Raw genomic sequence first — 18,166 nt, 5'->3', positions numbered from 1 at the left:
GGAGAAATTCAATAATTAATGAAAAAATATCAACTACTTCCTGTAGGTCGTGACGTTTTCTCCTGATTTTTGCATGCCGGGATTTAAAATACAATCATTAAAAGTCTTGGTTTTTAATCATATTTTAACGTAATCGTAAGCGCGCCGATGACTTATGCTTTATCTAATAACCATCCGATAATAAGAAGATAAAACGCACAGACGTTCAATTGTACTCATTCGTGAGATAAATTATCTATGTTAAACGTATATATTCGAATTATTTTTGTAGACAACACAAAAAAGTTATAAATTTATTTTTTATAAATGCATTTTCGGACTGATAAGGTGAACAAATTAAAGTACAATAATCTGTAAAGACAATATGTTGGTGTACTATTATTGACCTTTTACTATCTCTGCTATGGCTAGGTTTATACGATGTGTGTATTCACGGTTCTGTGGCAATACTCGTAGATGGCTTGTTGAAAGGTAAATTGTTATTTGCACTTCGGTATTTAACCTCGCCTCTAGGGCACACCTTGCCAGGTGTGACTGTCTATTCGGATCAGTGGTAGCATTTAATACACACATTAAAAATACATATTCAAGTTGGTGACAAATAAAAATTGGTCGCCGTGGAATTATTTAATTATATTTGGTGCTATTATTTATTTGAATTCAAATAAGTTAATTTACTAAGAAATACACAATTTTCGGTTAAAGACGGGAAACTTAATTCATATGTCAGAATGAAATGATATACAAGTCTTGTCCTTGATTTTATGTCTCATAAAAAAGGGGGACTTAGAAATTAGAAATAGCTTTACTAAATCATTTTTATTTGTCTTTATTAGGCGAAAAAATGTACGAGAACACTTACATTTAGACTTTTGAAAGCCATGTATTAATTAATATATGAAACTATCTGAAGATAACTCTACCGAAGCGGAATATAATATGTACGAATAAAGAAAAAAATATTTTTGTAATGGAATGGAAAAATTACGAATAGATATTCTTTTCAAGTGTGATAAACGTCAACCAAATTTATTCATAATGGGGAACGTCCTTATTAAAATCTGAGACAACTATAATAATCGTCGTCTCCCAACGTATATATATACTTAAATAACTATTTGATCAACGATGTTTAAAATTAAAAGACAACGAATTTAATGTTATCTTTCCCTATTTTTGAATGTTATTATAAGTCTGTTCAACTTGCAAGAATACCCCTAAAGCGGACAAATATCCGACAAGCAGTTTATTCTTTAAATTGCTGTCATTGAATATCAAGAAAGAAAATAAATCCCGAAATTGATACTCAATAGTTTTCCTAGAAAATATTCACATTCCTTGGGGATTATTAGTGTACGTCCAGTTGCATATATTTTACATGAATGTTGGAACAATTGTGATGATGACGAATTTCGTCCTTTATTCGAGAACAATTAAATTGATATATAAATCTGTGAGTTTACTATGTTCTTAACTTCGATGAACCAAAGCAAGTTATAAATTGACCTGTATTTAAATCAAATTGTTTCTTTTTTTTCTTCTTCTTCTTTTGGTATACAATAGTCTATCGAATTCGTTGATTACATACTGTTGGCATACATGGACTAGTCTATTTACAAAACTTTTACCACAATTTACACAAAATGTATGTTTCTTTCTTATGTTCAATGTATACATGTATACATATTTTAAATTGCGATACTGACTATAGTTCCGTAACTTTCTACCAGGCGTATGTATACACGAATCGTCGACAAGTGCGCACATTTTTTTAGATCAATAATTCTGGTATGTTCCAATCTGTCCTAAACTATTGACAACGAGTATATATTACATTTTCCCAAATTAACCCTTGGGAAAATATGTAAATAGATTTGTATTTCTTCAATTATTTTTTTTTGCATTATTTTTTTTTTATAAATAATATTCTTTACACCAGAAATGTTATTTATAAACAAGCGTATGAGTTCAGTAATGACTCACTTTCGGACACGCAAGACAAAAATGTATATTATACATGCACCTGATAGTTTAAAATGGAAAGTTATAAGTAATGGTCGTGTACACTGATCAATACCTACAGAAGTGAAACGATGCATGAACTTGCAAGCCCGCCGGACAGGAAATCGATTGAATACCTGGACGTGTCACCTTACACCCCTTCCAATACCTTTGGGAGTAATACCTTTAGCCATGCTGGTGATCAGATGAGGGAAGATCCGAATTTATTTAAATAAAGTTTATTACTTGAAAGAATTATGAACGAATTAGATTTTCGAAAACAATTTCCACGGAACACTTATTTATCATTTTATGATTTGAACTTTGACTTTTTAACTAATTACAATATTATCAGTTTAAAAATAACAGACTATATGGTTATTTAAAAATATAAGACCATTTTCCGTATCAAGTTAGTCAGTCAGATAAAACAACCGTACGATTGACAAGATATCGACACGCAATTACGACTACATCGTTTACTGTAGTTTTGTTCCTTTGTGGTTTATTGACATATCGGGATTTTTCATCGGAGAAGGTGACAAGATGGCGGAGAGTAGAGAACTGATACTCAAAATTTAAAATCGATGGTGATCTCTTATTTAGCGGAATAAAACTTTAATATCTATAAATTTGAGCATTTTTATACAGAATGGACATAATATCAATTTTTGATTTTTTTGCGAAGTTTCCCTTTAAATATATAATATTGGCATATAATATATTTCTATGCTTTCACATTTATCCCCACTGATACACATAATTAATATGGCTTGTACTAAAGAAGTTCCATTTGGAGCTAATGTGTTTAGAGACCTCTTATGTCAGTACACCTTTCTGAAATTTCCTATAAACAGGTTTAACCTTGGTTACATATATTGTTTGAAAAGCTTGACTAAATTTTTATACAAACAAAACAAACCAACCAACCAAAGTTTTACTCTACATGCATTAGGAAATTAGCTCTAATCATTGAATCATCAACCTATTATGCATTAACATTTTTTTTGACAGATTGAAGACACATTCGCACAAAACGATGACACTGGCGAACAGGCACCGCTGTCAGCTATAGATAAATTCCGAAAGAATGCAAAGAAAGCTTTATTGGCATGGACAGCCAATGCTATTACAAAGTAAGATTCTGAATGAAAAGATAAGAATTAAAGCTCTCACATGAGACTTGAACTCGGAAAAGATAGGAATTAAAGCTCTCACATGAGACTTGAACTCGGAAAAGATAGGAATTAAAGCTCTCACATGAGACTTGAACTTGGAAAAGATAGGAATTAAAGCTCTCACATGAGACTTGAACTCGGAAAAGATAGGAATTAAAGCTCTCACATGAGACTTGAACTCGGGGATGGGAGCACTTCCTATTTCTAAGGTGATAGGATGTGCCGCTGGTACAAGTAACTTTTTACAGCTTGAAAATTTGGGAATAAGTGGGGAAAATTATCAGAAATATATGATAAGGTCGATCAAGTTGCAACCGCCGGAACCCTTCCCCTGGACCGCCACTGAGAAGTTAAAAGTGCTACTGTTGATTTATTTATTTTTGGTGGTACATTTTTTTTTTTGGATTGAAAGAAAAAAGTATTTACAGGAATATGTGATGTTGTGGTTTTGCCAAAGTTTGCACATATAAGCTTATGTGGAATTGGAATTTCGTTGACAGTTTTAATCTCTGTTAAAGCTTTATATCCATAAAATCCAGGAAAATTGGTACCCCCTTGAATAATTACAAATTCATAGTGATCTATGAAACATTATTTTAATTTTTATGCCCCACCTACGATAGTAGAGGGGCATTATGTTTTCTGGTCTGTGCCTCCGTTCGTTCGTCCGTTCGTCCGTTCGTTCGTTCGTTCGTTCGTTCGTCCGTTCGTTCGTTCGTCCGACTTCAGGTTAAAGTTTTTGGTCAAGGTAGTTTTTGATGAAGTTGAAGTCCAATCCACTTGAAACTTAGTACACATGTTCCCCATGATATGATCTTTCTAATTTTAATGCCAAATTATAGTTTTGACCCCAATTTCATGGTCAACTGAACATAGAAAATGAAAGTGCGAAGTTCAGGTTAAAGGTTTTGGTCAAGGTAGTTTTTGATGAAGTTAAAAGTCACAACTACTTGAAACTTAGTACACATGTTCCCTATGATATGATCTTTCTAATTTTAATTCCAAATTAAAGTTTTGACCCCAATTTCACGGTCCACTGAACATGGAAAATTATAGTGCGAGTGGGGCATCCGTGTACTATGGACACATTCTTGTTTATTACTTGTTCTCACAGTTTGGTTATTAGAAATTTGGAATAAGTACTTTAAACAGAATTATATTGTATTGACAGTAGTGAGGTGATACATATGAAAAAATATTCAGTAGACACATTTGTTAAATACAAATACTTTTTTACAGAAAATATGCTTTTTTACAGAAAATATGGTATAGAAGTTAATAATTTCGGTAAAAGTTGGCGAGATGGTCTTGCATTCAATGCCATGGTACACACAATCAACCCTGACTTAGTAGATTTTGATCAGTGCAGGAAACAGGATGCTAGAACTAATCTAGAGCAAGCATTCTCAGTTGCAGAGTCACAACTTGGTATCGCAAGACTACTTGACCCTGAAGGTTAGTATTTTAAAGCAGTAAGGGTAAAGGTGCTTAGGCGTGCACTTAAAGATGGACGTGTTAGTCTTAGTCACAATTATAGGACTGCTGTGCTTAAGTATGGCCTCACATGTTAGTACCAATAAGGAATTAGCCATGGTTTGGTACAATGGCATACTTATGAATGTGTACCTGGGCTGCTAGGAAAGAGCTTCTAAGACATATCCTTACAGGAGTTGGTGAAGGTTAATTAAATTCAGTATTGTATGACGGTTGCATTGGTATAGAGGAGCTAAGATTAACAGTAAAGTAAAAAATTCAGTAATGTACAACAAGTGGGATCAATGTGCTAAATTCACGTTTCAGAATCGAATGCATCCTGGGTAATATTTTCTAATGTGTCTACCAAAATGTCGTGATTGGTTAAAAATGTCATAAACAATGGAAATTTAACCAATGAGGTGACGTTATTTTCATTTTTGGGAACGAACAATGAAATTACCCATAATTCTTGGCATGAAGGTTATTCTAATAAAAATTGTCAGTAAAATTGTCACTTCATATTTAAAAAAAAGTAAATAAAGGTAACTAAGCGTTAAGATATGATAAACGAAAACATAAACAATAATACCTGAGAACAGAGGTCCACTTGTTGTCCGACTTAAAATCCCAACTAGTGAAATGAAACATATATGATATGTGTTTTTATCTGTTCACTATATATGTATATATATATAAGTAAAATGACATTTCTAATTAAAATTCTGTTGATTTGCAAAGAATGTACCTTAGTACACTTCATATAAACGAAATATGATTTTTTTATGAAAAAAAAATTCAACATCTTTCAGAAAATGGGTGTAACTTTTTAAGTTATGCACATTTAATTCTTTACATGTTAAAACAAATTTGAAAAATATTAAACTATTTACAATGTGTTTATAGTGACAGTGGCCATAAAAATTGAATAAGTCGAAAACATCTTAAAATCAAATAAATGGACTCTTTTGTTTACATTGGGTTTTAATACTTTTTAAAGATTTATGCAGAAGACAACAAATCATCTTCTTGTGATTTTGCAGAACGTTTATATATATACTTGAGATTTTTTTTTATTTATCAGTTGGTTTTGAACTGGACCTCAATACTGTGATTATTTAACCCATGTTTGGGAAAATTCAAATAAAAATGTATTATTTCAGACATTGTGAAATGGACTTCTCTACTGTGATTATTTAACCCATGTTTGGGAAAATTTAATTGAACATTTATGATGTATTATTTCAGATGTTGATGTTGAGAAGCCTGATGAAAAATCGGTCATGACATATGTTGCACAATTCTTAAAGGCCTACCCAGAGGCTGGTGAGGACCCTAGTGTAAGTATTTTTTTATAAAAAGACTATTATGATACTTATGCCAAAAAAAGAACAAAAAATCTTTGGAATCATTTATTTTCGTGGGAACCAATTTTCATGGATTTAGGAAAACTTGCTTTTGTGTGGATATTTGATTTCATGGTTTTGCAAAAGTCTGCATACAATATTATAGAAAATTTGAAATTTGTTGAACTTTTGAATTTGTGTGTTCCCCATGTATTTACAAAATCCACATAAATTGTTATCCCACAAATAATAGTGAATCTATCCACAATAAAATGCCTTATAAAAACCTCACAAAATCTTTTAACTTTTTGAAGTATTACTTAAATGTTATGAACAGGAATTGCAAGTCAAGTCTGTCTTGTTTGATATCAGAATCTCCTGTTACTCATTTTAAAAAAAAGAATACAAAAAAAAAACTAATTGTTAGTCGTGAAAATTCAGTATAATTAACATATTTTTTTTATTTTTTTTTATAGCTATCCAAAAGGAAAAACCCAGCAGAGCAAGAAATATCAGATTACAATGATCTGCTCACCTGGATTAAAGAGGAAGCTGATGAGGTTCTACAGATCGTAGATCAACCAGTTACAGACAGACAGGCAGAATATATGGTAAGTTCCACTAGAATTTTAACGTCTGCTTGAAAGTGGTTGCATAGTCTTGTCATCATAGCAAATCTTTAAAAACAAATTCATTAAAATTAGTTTGATAATTGCATGAAGATTTTGATGTGGTCCATTGTTTACGTTAATAATTCTATGAGACATTCTACTTTATTTGGATTTGAACATATAAGTAGAGATTTCTTTAATAAGTTGAAGATAACAATTACTTAATAAAGTACAGATAAAGGGAGACAAACCAATGTTCAATAAGCAATTTCCTAACTTTTTTGAAAATGACTAAACAAGAAATAAAGTATATTAAAATATGTAATTGAAAGAAAGTTCAATCCAGAGGTGTTAACCAAGTATTTTTTTTTAATTTCAGGATTACTTAGCATTTAAAACAGAATTTGACAGAAGACAGAAAATATACCAGAGGTTAGAAGAGAAAGTAGTGAGCAAAAAAGCTGTAAAAATTACTCCCAAAATGTGGCAGGAATTAGAACCCAAATGGCGAGACATTGCTAGACGTACTCGTATGTGGTTATGGAAACTTGATGCTAGTCTACCAGGTCGTCTTGGAAAGTTTGGTGATTGGTTAAACCAAGCCGAGGAAATGTTAGAGATTGAACCTGAAAACCAGGAAGACCATATAGAAATGGCGGATCAACTTCTTAAACTGTTAAATGAACACAAGGTATGTTGACCTTGAAGAAGACAGGCTCTTGCTATTCAGCAATCTATAATTGAATAATGGTTTTGACACATTTGCTAAGTTTCCATCAAAATAAACAAAATATTTATCATTGACCAGAAAATTGGATATTGGAAAGATGTTATTTTTTATTGAAAACATAGGCTAAGGCACTGTCCTATTAGTTGATAATTTATTTTCATAGTTGCTATAGAGCAAAAGATCAAAATACTTATTACAATAAAGTTTATGTCATAAATGTTGTACATTAAAAGAAATGGCAAATTACCATAGTTTAAAAATGATGAAATTCTGTTCATGTATAATACTTAGAATATCATGGTGAAAAATATCTTAAAACAAAGATCAAGAGAAGATTTTTTTATTCTGAACACTACTGTAGAAATTTTAGGTGATTTTCTACTTTTGCCTATTTTAGGACTTTTTCAAAGAGATGGACTCATACAAAGAGTTTTTCTTGCAAGTGAAACGTGCAGGAAAATATGAAGGAGAATTCATCCCACCCCCACAAATGGACAATTTACACACTAGATTACAAGTCGTGTGTAAAGAAGCACCGAAACGTGAAAATCTACTACAGTATGATGAGTTCCGATTCAGACTTGCTGGATTCAGTGCAGCTACAGAAGAAAAACTGAAGATTTGGTTATCTAAGCTAGGAACACAGGAGGACGTTGAAGAGATGGCTATGGATTACAAGGTAAAGGTCATCTAAGGTCATTGATTGTATAACTTCTGACCTGAATAAAGAAAATGGCTATATTTAGAGATGTGCAGAATGAAAATAGATAAAATGTTTAAATTTTTTTTTTTAGAAATGACCCAAGTCTGTTTTGTTAGAATAGTGGAAACATTTTTTTTGAATTTGAAAAAAAAAAGAAGATGAAATGTATATTTATTATCACCAGATGGCCTCCTTTGAGTAAATCACACACCTTTCATGTGTGCAGTTTCTCATATTATTTACAAAAATTTGGAAAGTTTTAAAAGGATATGATAAATTTTATATTTTATTTTTGCAGGACTTTGTACAGACCAAAAACTTATTTGCAAACTATGACAAGATGCTCAGTGAGACAAAGAAAAGAGGCGATGCTTTCAGAAAACATGTCTGTAAGTATTTGAACAGTTAACATGAAATTTCTGAATAGTAATTTAAGGTCAACTTTGAGAATTCTAAACCTTCTTCTAATTGACCTCTAGAAAAAATTTGTTGAATCCATGTGGTGCATTGCACCTTTAGGATTCTTTTTATGTGTACTCCAAATGAATGTATCAACAATTTCAACAAACTGTTTCCATGGGCTACAAAAGTAGTTAAAACCACTGAAAAAAAATCAAAAAGACCAATTAAATTCAAGTATTTGTTGTTATTTTCTGAATTTGCTTCGTTCAGCTGTCAAGACAACAAATTTCATCACACCACCCTAAAACCAACCAAAAAAGTAAATAACTTTGTCGAAATTATCTGACAATACAATTATCAAATATTTTTGCATGTATATAGTAAAGACAATCAACATTATAAAGACTCCAGTGTGGTGTCCATTTTCTATAATTTCTGTCCATATCCAATATACCCTCATTTCCCAGTGGCAGTCCAAATTTCCCCAACCGTCATCCCGAATGGCCTATTTTTACATATTTTTGTTTAAAATTCCGAAATTTAATTAATTGTTTTATGTTTACAGCAAAGGAAGAGGCTGCACAGATTAACCAATTTGCTGATGAAGAAACACAAAAATGGAAAACAATGTCCGCCGAAATAAAATCTTTACAATCTATGTTTGAAGAAGGATTAGAGCAGTGGAAACGATATAATGGATGTTACGATATGGTAATTGCATGGATCACAGAAGGAGAACAAGTCATGCATGGCGGAACAAAAGAACAAATTGAGGAATATTTTACCGAAATTCCACAGTACGAAGAAAGACTTCAATTTTTAAACGAATCTGCAAACTTTTTGATTGAAAATTGTCAAGAACCTATTGCAGAAGAAATTAAACAAAATGTTAATATGATTAATGGAAGATTTACGGAATTAGTGGAAGGATATCAACATTATAAGAAAGTAGAAGTGATTGGAAAGGGGAGACAGGAATATCAGCTGGGAGTAGATAGAATTTCAGCGTGGTTACAAAACGCTGAGGAGGTATTGGCTAAAGAAGTTCCATGTAAACATGCTGCATTGAAGGACCATTTACAGGATGTAGATGTAAGTAGAAAGCATGTTGAGAAAGTTCACTGGTGGGTTTAAACATTGCAGAAGGGGTTAAAATAGACAGTAAAATTACAAGGCATATTCCAAATAAATTAAATTTTGCCAGAAAGTGCATGTATGTGTTGAGGTGGTGGTGATTAGAGTAACAATGATTAGGGCTCTTGAAAGAAATCAGATTTTAGCCATTTTGTGGATATTAAATTGTATTCAGAGTATAAAGTCTTAGATGTTGCACATACCCAAAAAATAGTAACAAAAATACCAGTCAAACTTAGTATGAACATCATAACATACCTGAGCAACTTTGCCAAAAAAAACTAATTGACAGAATGGAATATATTTTTGACAAGCTTTGAAAATAAAAATGTCTTACAAAAGGACAGAGAAAAAACATGCTTGATTGTTTTGAACTAATAAAGGGCGACTAAGGGAAAGTGGTTGTTTTTATCAAATTTCTATATATTTGTTAATTAATTTTGTATTTGTGCATCCAGATATTTGAACAGGAGAACTTGGATGTAAGTTCATCAATCAAGTCATGGTCCTTGATATATATCTATATATATATATCTAACAAACAAATGTCTATATCCCAAGCATTGATTTACTAATCTGAAAAACCAATTATCCTTACATGAAGTGTTGACATTTTTAGCATGAATTCTTATACTATCAAAACTATCTCCATTTGGACCAAAAAATTGAGGATATTATGGAATTAACATGCATGATTCATTATCAAAGACAGTTGACACTTTGCATGGGGTTTCATTGGAAAGGAAATCCATATAAATATATATTTATTCATTAGCTAAATTATGTAATGTGTGAACATTTACAAAAGATAATCTTGTGTTATGCAACTTGATCAACTAGTGACAAAGCATTTATTTCTGTTCATTTTCTCTTCTGTCGTCTGATAAGAAATTGCATTTGTTATACCTTCTCTCTCATGTATCTTAGCAATTTTTATGCCCCACCTACGATAAAATTTTGACAAAGTATTTACTTTGACCCTTTAACAAAAATATAAAAAATTGAAAAAATTCGAACCAAGCGTTTTATCAGAAAAATTACACTGGTTATATAGCAGTTTGACAAACACTAATTTTGATCATTGAGAAGCTTTATATTGCTCTCACAACGCAACGTAATTAAAACGTTTAGCTGATATTACAGAGTTATCTCCCTGTAGTGTTAGGTACCACCTTAAATGGTCCAACTAAATTAATGTATGTGAAAATGAATAGACCAAGAAATGAGTAAATTTCACTGTTTTGTTCAATTTCTGGGGAAATGCCTTACTTCTCTGAGCATGTTTGACAGCTTGTCCTGGAGTGTTCAGACTAGCATGGATGAATGTATGCTCTTTCCCTGCAAATTAAAAGAATCACAATTCTTTTCCCAATCAGTTTGATATTTAAAATAAATTATTAATTTGCTTTCATTTTCATCATATAAAATTAAAAAAAAAAAAAATGATGTTTTTCATAGTAATTTAACATCTTTTACATTTTAGCTTTTATTTTTCTTTTAGTAGCTTTTAATTACATTTTAAATATTAAAAACATATATGGATTTAACAGGCAAATTGTTACACAACTTATTTGCTCTGAATTTCAGATGTGTGGCAATCAAGTTGCAGAAATGGAAGCTGATTTCAAAGTGACCACAAAAACAGCACAATCACTGGTCAAGGATTCAGAGCAAACGATGGTCAACGAAATGTTACAAACTCTAAATGTACAAAAAGAAGTCATTGTACGACTTCGTAAAGAAATCCCAGAAAGGATTAAATACCTCAAAGCTGTGCTTCCTAATGTAGAATCTCTAGAAACTGGAATATTAGATTTAAATGCATGGCTTGTTAAAGGCGAGGCATTGCTAGCTACACACAAACTGGACGGTGACCATAGAGCAGTTGAAGAACGCCTTGAGAAACACAAGGTACTTGTCTCTTTAATAGTTTTCAAATGTTGTATTTTCATTATGATTATGAATGTAAATGTGAGAAATTTTTCTTTTATTCATCAGTGCAAATCTTCAAAATCGATCAGTATTTTATATGTTAATATCAAGAAGGTTTAGAATATGCAGTTAGTTTGCTCAATACAAATATGTATATTACACAATAATTTCATGTAAATTTAGATGACCAACCAAAGTGCTGAAACCTAATGTTAAATTAACAATGATGCATCAAAAGAGATTTAATTCAGAATAGTGAGAGATACCTATTTACATATAATTTGATTAAACAAGTTACAATTTTAATGCAAAAAATCAGCAATACGTATTTTGTCCCACATCATTTTCAATATGAAGTCTTTTTGTAATGTAAACCATTACATATAAAAATGTCTAAATTATTGACGATTTTCTTTTCCAGCAATTCTTCTCAGAAACAACATACCAGAAATCTATTGTGGAAAGTAAAAACAAAGTTCATCAGAAAGTCACATCTACCAAACCCAAGTTAAAGAATGTCAATTTTGATGACGTTGATATTCCAATGGAAGAAACAAACACACGATTCCAGGTATGTATCAGAATTGTAGAATATTATTTTAAAATGTGTAGAACTAGTTCTTAGTTTGTAATTGTTTTATAGAAATTTCAACATTGATTGGTACAGTAATTTCAAAATGACACTTTTTTTCTTTTTTTAACATGGGTGTTTGATACCAATAAAATAATTTAAGGAGAGAAAGGAAAAATTAAGAGATGGTATAGACTCCCTATAAAAGAATTGAAAAAGATGATTGAAAAGTTATTGTTCAATTTGTCAAAAATCATTTTGATTATGTTCAAGATTTTTGAGTTTTATTAGAATGTGGTTGTGATGAAAAAAGCCAAAACAAAGCCAGACCAAACAAACATTAATATGTAAGTACAAAAAGTTTATTTGATTCCATTCCAGAGTTTAATTTCTGCAGCAAAAGACTGGGAGAAAAAGTTGGATAACTTGTCCCGCCTTTGGAAAGTCTACTCACAGAAAGAACAAGCACTTGCCGGTTGGCTTCAGCAAGCTCAGACAGTACTCAACGACAACGAAGATGACTCTGATAGCTTAATCAGAAAACACAAAGGTTTCTTTAATAAAATTGACAAACGATTATTAGACGACTATTTGAGAGCCGGTCAAGATATTTTAATGGTGCTAGATGACCGTGACAAATCAGAACTACAGCAAGACATGGCTTCAATGCAAGAAACTTGGAAGGTAGGTTTAATAGTCCTCATGAGGTGTGTGAGGTTTTGCACTTCCAAAATAACTGTTATATTCTTTATATTCTTTATATTTCCTATCTTTCTGTTTTGTTTATTTTTAAATCTCCTTAACTTTCTAAATTTTGTTTCAGCTTTTCAATGTATTATTCCGTATTTATTTTTTCGTGTCTTTAACTTGTTCGAAACAACCTTCGGATTTTTTTCTGTGAATGATGCAGCTCTTCGTATTTCTCAACTGGATACTAATCTAATTGCACAAGTTTGTATATACCCGCACTTCATGTAACAAAAGCACTACTCTTGACTCTTTTGCATGAACTTTGCATGTGTTTATGGTATCAGGATCCTGTCTAGTCTTTGATGCACTGAAACAAAGTTGATTCACAAGTGTAGGGAATACTCTGCCAGTAGAATGATGAAAATGGAATTTACCAGTTCCATTTGATAGATATGAAAAGAAATCAAATCCATGTACATTTTCAAAACTGTGATTTGACATGTTGCTGGAATTTAATCTTGATAGAATTCAGTACTGTGATATATTTTTGGAATTTACTCCGCTCTGGAATAAAGTAAGCCAGTTTAAGGGGAATTCAGTGAACAACTGTAAGTACATGTGCTGTCTGGTTTTGTTTGAGTGTAGATCTAGCAGCAGTTAGTCAAATTTTGGCGGGAAAATTATAAATTGCTTGAAATTTGTGAAAATTATTTTTAAAGCCAAAAATGCATACAATTAAAATTACAAATTCCTCAAAGTTCCATTACATTGGATGATTCATTTAATTCATGGTTACCAATATTCATGGATTGAAAGTTTTTGTAAATTTTGCATACAATCCTATTGCAAATTTTTGTTTCATTTAACATTGAAATTGGGGTTCGACTATACCAAATAAATACATGCAAAATTAGTACCCCACGAAAATCATGAATCCAGAGCGCTAGTAATTAGAATTTTAATTTACTTAAACACTGTACGTATTGATGCTCATTTATGTGGTTTGTATTTCTTTTCAGAATGTACAAGCATCAGCGCCAATCAAATTGGTGAAACTAGAATTCCGTCTTCCAGAGGAAATTTTTGTTGAACAAGTTGATGATGCTGAGAAAACACTTCAACAAGAACAAAAACAATTACAGAGAAATGAAAATGTTAAACAGACATTACAGAAACACAGAGTAAGTTCAAGTGATACATATACGGTAAATCAGGAAATTTGTGCTCCATATGTAAATGTGATTGAAAACATCTTTTCAATGATTGAAAAAGGAAATACAAATGTAATGTCAGCCATGTAGTTGTGAGGAAAATAAAGAACTGAAGAAGGCCAATGGCTGAAATGTCTCAAAAAATTGGTATATTGATACAATTATATAAATGTGATTTGCCGACAAGTTAAATTCATTCCTTTTTTCCTGTGATTATTTATGTGTGGTCATCATGAAAAGAGGTTCAATGAAATATTATCGTGAAAACTTTTAACTGCTGCCAAAATTTCTATGTTTACAGTAGCTGAATTTTGATACTTAAGGGAAGAGAGACAACAAGAGCTATTAATTAGACCTTGATATTGCTAAAATTGAAAAATTCTTCAATCATTTGAAAAATAAGTGAATTTTGTTGATAGGGGAATTCAAGGTAAAGTTAGTTCACTGGATTGTTGATTTATCATATTATGCTACTATGATGCTATACACAGATCAAAATGGACTTAAAATGGCAACTTTTCACACAAATTCATTGTATTTTTTCTTAATTTTGTAGCAAATTTTCAACCAAGGACCATTTGTACCTACATGTACCAGATGTTTGGAGGACATGGAGTCCTTCACCAAGAACTTGCATCAACTCGACAGAAATGATCACAATTTACAAGACAGATATGACCACCATCTTGATAGGTGGAGGAAACTAAATGGAGCCATGGAAAATATCCATCTACAGCTCAAACAACTTCCTGAGAGATGGAAGGAATATAATCAAAAGTAAGTTGGTCTGTCTAATGTAGAGGGGGGCAGGACCTTTTTTGGGATGTCAGGATCAAGTGTTTTTAAGCTCAGGATTTGGGGATTGACCCTTTCGGGATCCGGGATTTCTTTTTTGGAATTTTGGGATATCGTGATTTAATTTTGTTTAAATTAGGAACCTCAGGATTTCATGTTTTTAAGCCAGAGATTTTGGAATCAGGACCCCTCCGACCCCTCCTTAGTGTATTGTAAATTGGAGTGAATATTAAATCAAAGATCTTAAAATTCCTTGAAATACTCTATGATATGGTTTTGGCTCATTGATGAAACCTGTTTTATGGCCTTTATTATTTTATATTTTAAACTTTAGGTGGATTGAGGTCTCTTGGGCTATCCTAAACATCTTTTTATTTGGATATTGATAATATGAGACAAGAATGTTGGGAAATACTTACAAATCCTGCTTGTAAGAGAAACATCACTTTTATTGTTGTTATTCATCTTGATAGATGGTAAAAAAACCTTAAGAGATGTGGTCAAGGAACCCACACAGCAAGCAAAATCAAGATTGCCACTAGCATTGACTCAAAAGATAAGTGATATATATATATAATTGACTATTGATAAAGTTTTATTTTTTTTACAGAATGAATGAATTTAAAAAGGCGGTACAGAATGTGGATGATCTGACGAAAGCATTACAACGAGAGGACCTCACTAGTGAGGAGTACAAGGACTTACAAAATAAATACGAGGTAAATACTTAGACTGATAAAAGAGAGATAACTCTTAATTATTTATTGCAGCATTTAATTACAAAAAAAACCCCCCAAAAACTGTTTGTTTGCTGTCCTACTCTTAATTATAAAAAAGTTAAATTAGATATTTACAATTAAGTTTATAATCCAAAGTAAAAAATAATGTTTAATGAAAAACATATTTAAGATGAGTAAAGGAAATAAATAATTAGAAAATTGATTAAATTGAAATGTAAATTGTTCAATTATTTTCATAAATAATGTTTTGCCTTTCAGAAAGCATTACGAAACATGCATAAACTGGCAGAAGATGGCCAATGGTTAGAAGAGAACTTGGAGGAACTTCTGAAAGATTCTCCAGAGGCAGATGCTGATGAAGAGAGAAGAAAGTTAAGGGATCTGATGGGTCAATTCGTGTCTATTCAGCCTGGCATGGAAAGCCTGACAGATAAATCTGCCGTTTTCTCAAAGGCCTATGACTTCAGGGACGAACTCCACAAGCGCTCTGACTGGTTAGACGAAGCTCAGAGACAAGTGAACGAAGATCCTTTTATAGATGGTCTGGAAGATGCTAGAGCTTTTCTTGGGGAACATGAGGTAGGGAGGAGTGTTGTGTTTGATGTGATGTTTAACAAAAAATGGTGTGTCATCTTTGCTTGTTGTTTGTGATACTAAAATTTCTTGAGATTTTTTAGTGTTTTAAAAAATTGATATGATTAAGCTGCTCATGGCTGCATAGGTTAGCTGCAATAGATTTAGGAAATTTGATTTCCACGTAGAAGCCATTTTTTTTTTATTAGTTTAATGTCTGAAAGTTCAAGAGTATATGTGGGGATTTCTTTTAAAAATATGTAGATAAAATTTAGTTTAGATTGAAGATAAATATTGAATGGCTTAAAGTGATATAAAAGTCTGAAACAGCCAGTTTCATTTGTTTCCAAAAAAAGGTTTTGTTGAAATAAAATTTTAAGTGCTTAAGTTAAGTTTAAAAACGAATAAGTTTGAAAGGATATGAAAAGAAAACTGTATAAATTTTAACTTTGAAATTTATCTTGCGTTTATACGAACACATGGTAATGCATGTACATTTTGTGTTTTAGGGTGATGTTAGTATAAATATGGTGACGATTTTCTTTCACAATTCCCTTCCTATACTCTCCTTGCTAAGTGTGTTTCTTGCTTTTAGTAATTCAACAAAGTTTCTCAAACTCGGCTAACTCATTAATCCTTTAATTATTTTAAAGTGTTGATAATGATTTTAGAAAAAGCAACATTTTTAGTCAAAAAAAAAAGGAATAAAGATTTTTTAGTCAGTGAACGATGCATAATTAGAATAATATCAGTTTAAAGCATGTTGAAAGTTAGTTAATTTATTTATATGTTTGTGCTTGCATGTTGAATTACATAATCAGAATACTGGGAGATTTACATAGTTGAATTACTAACAGCAATTTATTGTCTTTTTGCTAGACGGATTTTGTCTCTTTTGGCTTGAATGTCTTCACAAAAATAACAAAATTCTCAAACATCTTTAAATATTCAATTTATTCTTGTATCTTTATTTTTTTTCCAAATGTTTTAATTTTAATTTATTCTGTCTTTTTTAATGTTTACTTGTTGTTGGCTATGAATAAACGAATGAATATGTAAACACTTTGAGATTCGTGCTCTCGGAATCTCAAGCTTTTTGCCTGCACCTGTAAATTATGTTGAATGTTTGGTGTGTAGCTTTAAATAATAATTACGCCTTTTTTTTTTTAAATTTGAGTCAACAGTATGATTTTGAATTTGTTACAAATAAAATCGTGTGTGTTTAAAAGTACATTCTTGCAAGCAGTCAGTTCTATATAAATTTATATCAAGAGCTGTTTGAAAAAAAATGTTTGGCACTGAAAAAGAAATTGCTCAAATAGATAGCAGATAAATTCAGTAAAGTTGCCTAAAGGGAGCTTTTTACTAGATCAAAACTGAGTCCTGGGCCTGATAATGATTAAAATTTGTTGAAATTTAAATCAAATTAACGTTGTAAGCTGATATAATGTTACAGAAGTAAATTGAAAAAAAATATATTGTTGTATTGAATATTTTGAGATGTTGGACAAAATCTATAAATAGAATAGTTCAAGGGATTTGTGAAGAAAATCAAATCACTGTAGAATCTTTGATGTGGATACAATAGACTGGAAAATAAAATTATTAGCTCAGAATTGTGTACTTATAATAACCTAGGTAAAAGGGTTCTGTATCCTGTTCTTCTGGTGTAGATTAGCTCATCCATGAATAACATAAAATCCTCTAAACTGGTTGAATTTTGTTAAGAGAAATTGTTAATTTTCAAGAATTCTCTTTTGTTTTGAATCTGTCAACCCTAAATTAGAATTTCTACTGACGATCTATTTTTAGAATCTGTGTTAGGAAGACTTGGTTTTTCTTCTAGTGTAAACGATTATATAAATATATATGTAAATGTAACATAATTAGATTGAGAAATTCAATGCCAAGACTTTTTATAAGTTAAAAACATAAAAAATCAAAAAAATCTGGTAAAAGTGAAGATGTCATTTAATCAGTTTCTGTCGTAAATAAAAATTCAGAATTTTTCCTTAGTAAGGTTTATTTAATTCTATGAGAGTCATTGTCAATTGAATTTTGTTAAAAAAAATTTAA

At 31.2% G+C, this 18,166-nt stretch overlaps 1 protein-coding gene across 1 annotated transcript in view; it reads left to right on the top strand.

Annotated features, from left to right (window-relative positions):
- The window catches only part of LOC139516150 (nesprin-1-like), a 246,966-nt gene that overhangs the window by 41,606 nt on the left and 187,194 nt on the right, over window positions 1-18,166 (top strand). Inside the window, exons 8-23 of the mRNA XM_071306037.1 lie at window positions 3,016-3,137; window positions 4,438-4,634; window positions 5,901-5,992; window positions 6,475-6,609; window positions 6,989-7,300; window positions 7,737-8,018; window positions 8,341-8,431; window positions 9,010-9,536; window positions 10,037-10,060; window positions 11,166-11,489; window positions 11,932-12,081; window positions 12,463-12,765; window positions 13,791-13,952; window positions 14,539-14,759; window positions 15,388-15,496; window positions 15,776-16,096. Coding sequence (XP_071162138.1) covers window positions 3,016-3,137; window positions 4,438-4,634; window positions 5,901-5,992; window positions 6,475-6,609; window positions 6,989-7,300; window positions 7,737-8,018; window positions 8,341-8,431; window positions 9,010-9,536; window positions 10,037-10,060; window positions 11,166-11,489; window positions 11,932-12,081; window positions 12,463-12,765; window positions 13,791-13,952; window positions 14,539-14,759; window positions 15,388-15,496; window positions 15,776-16,096 — 3,372 coding nt within the window. The remainder of the gene's footprint in view (window positions 1-3,015; window positions 3,138-4,437; window positions 4,635-5,900; window positions 5,993-6,474; window positions 6,610-6,988; window positions 7,301-7,736; window positions 8,019-8,340; window positions 8,432-9,009; window positions 9,537-10,036; window positions 10,061-11,165; window positions 11,490-11,931; window positions 12,082-12,462; window positions 12,766-13,790; window positions 13,953-14,538; window positions 14,760-15,387; window positions 15,497-15,775; window positions 16,097-18,166) is intronic.

This window comes from Mytilus edulis, chromosome 3, assembly GCF_963676685.1.
Source record: "Mytilus edulis chromosome 3, xbMytEdul2.2, whole genome shotgun sequence".
In the NCBI taxonomy this organism is placed as follows: domain Eukaryota; kingdom Metazoa; phylum Mollusca; class Bivalvia; order Mytilida; family Mytilidae; genus Mytilus; species Mytilus edulis.
The sequence above is the reverse complement of the archived record's forward strand: the minus strand, read 5'-3'. Positions and strand labels throughout refer to the sequence as shown.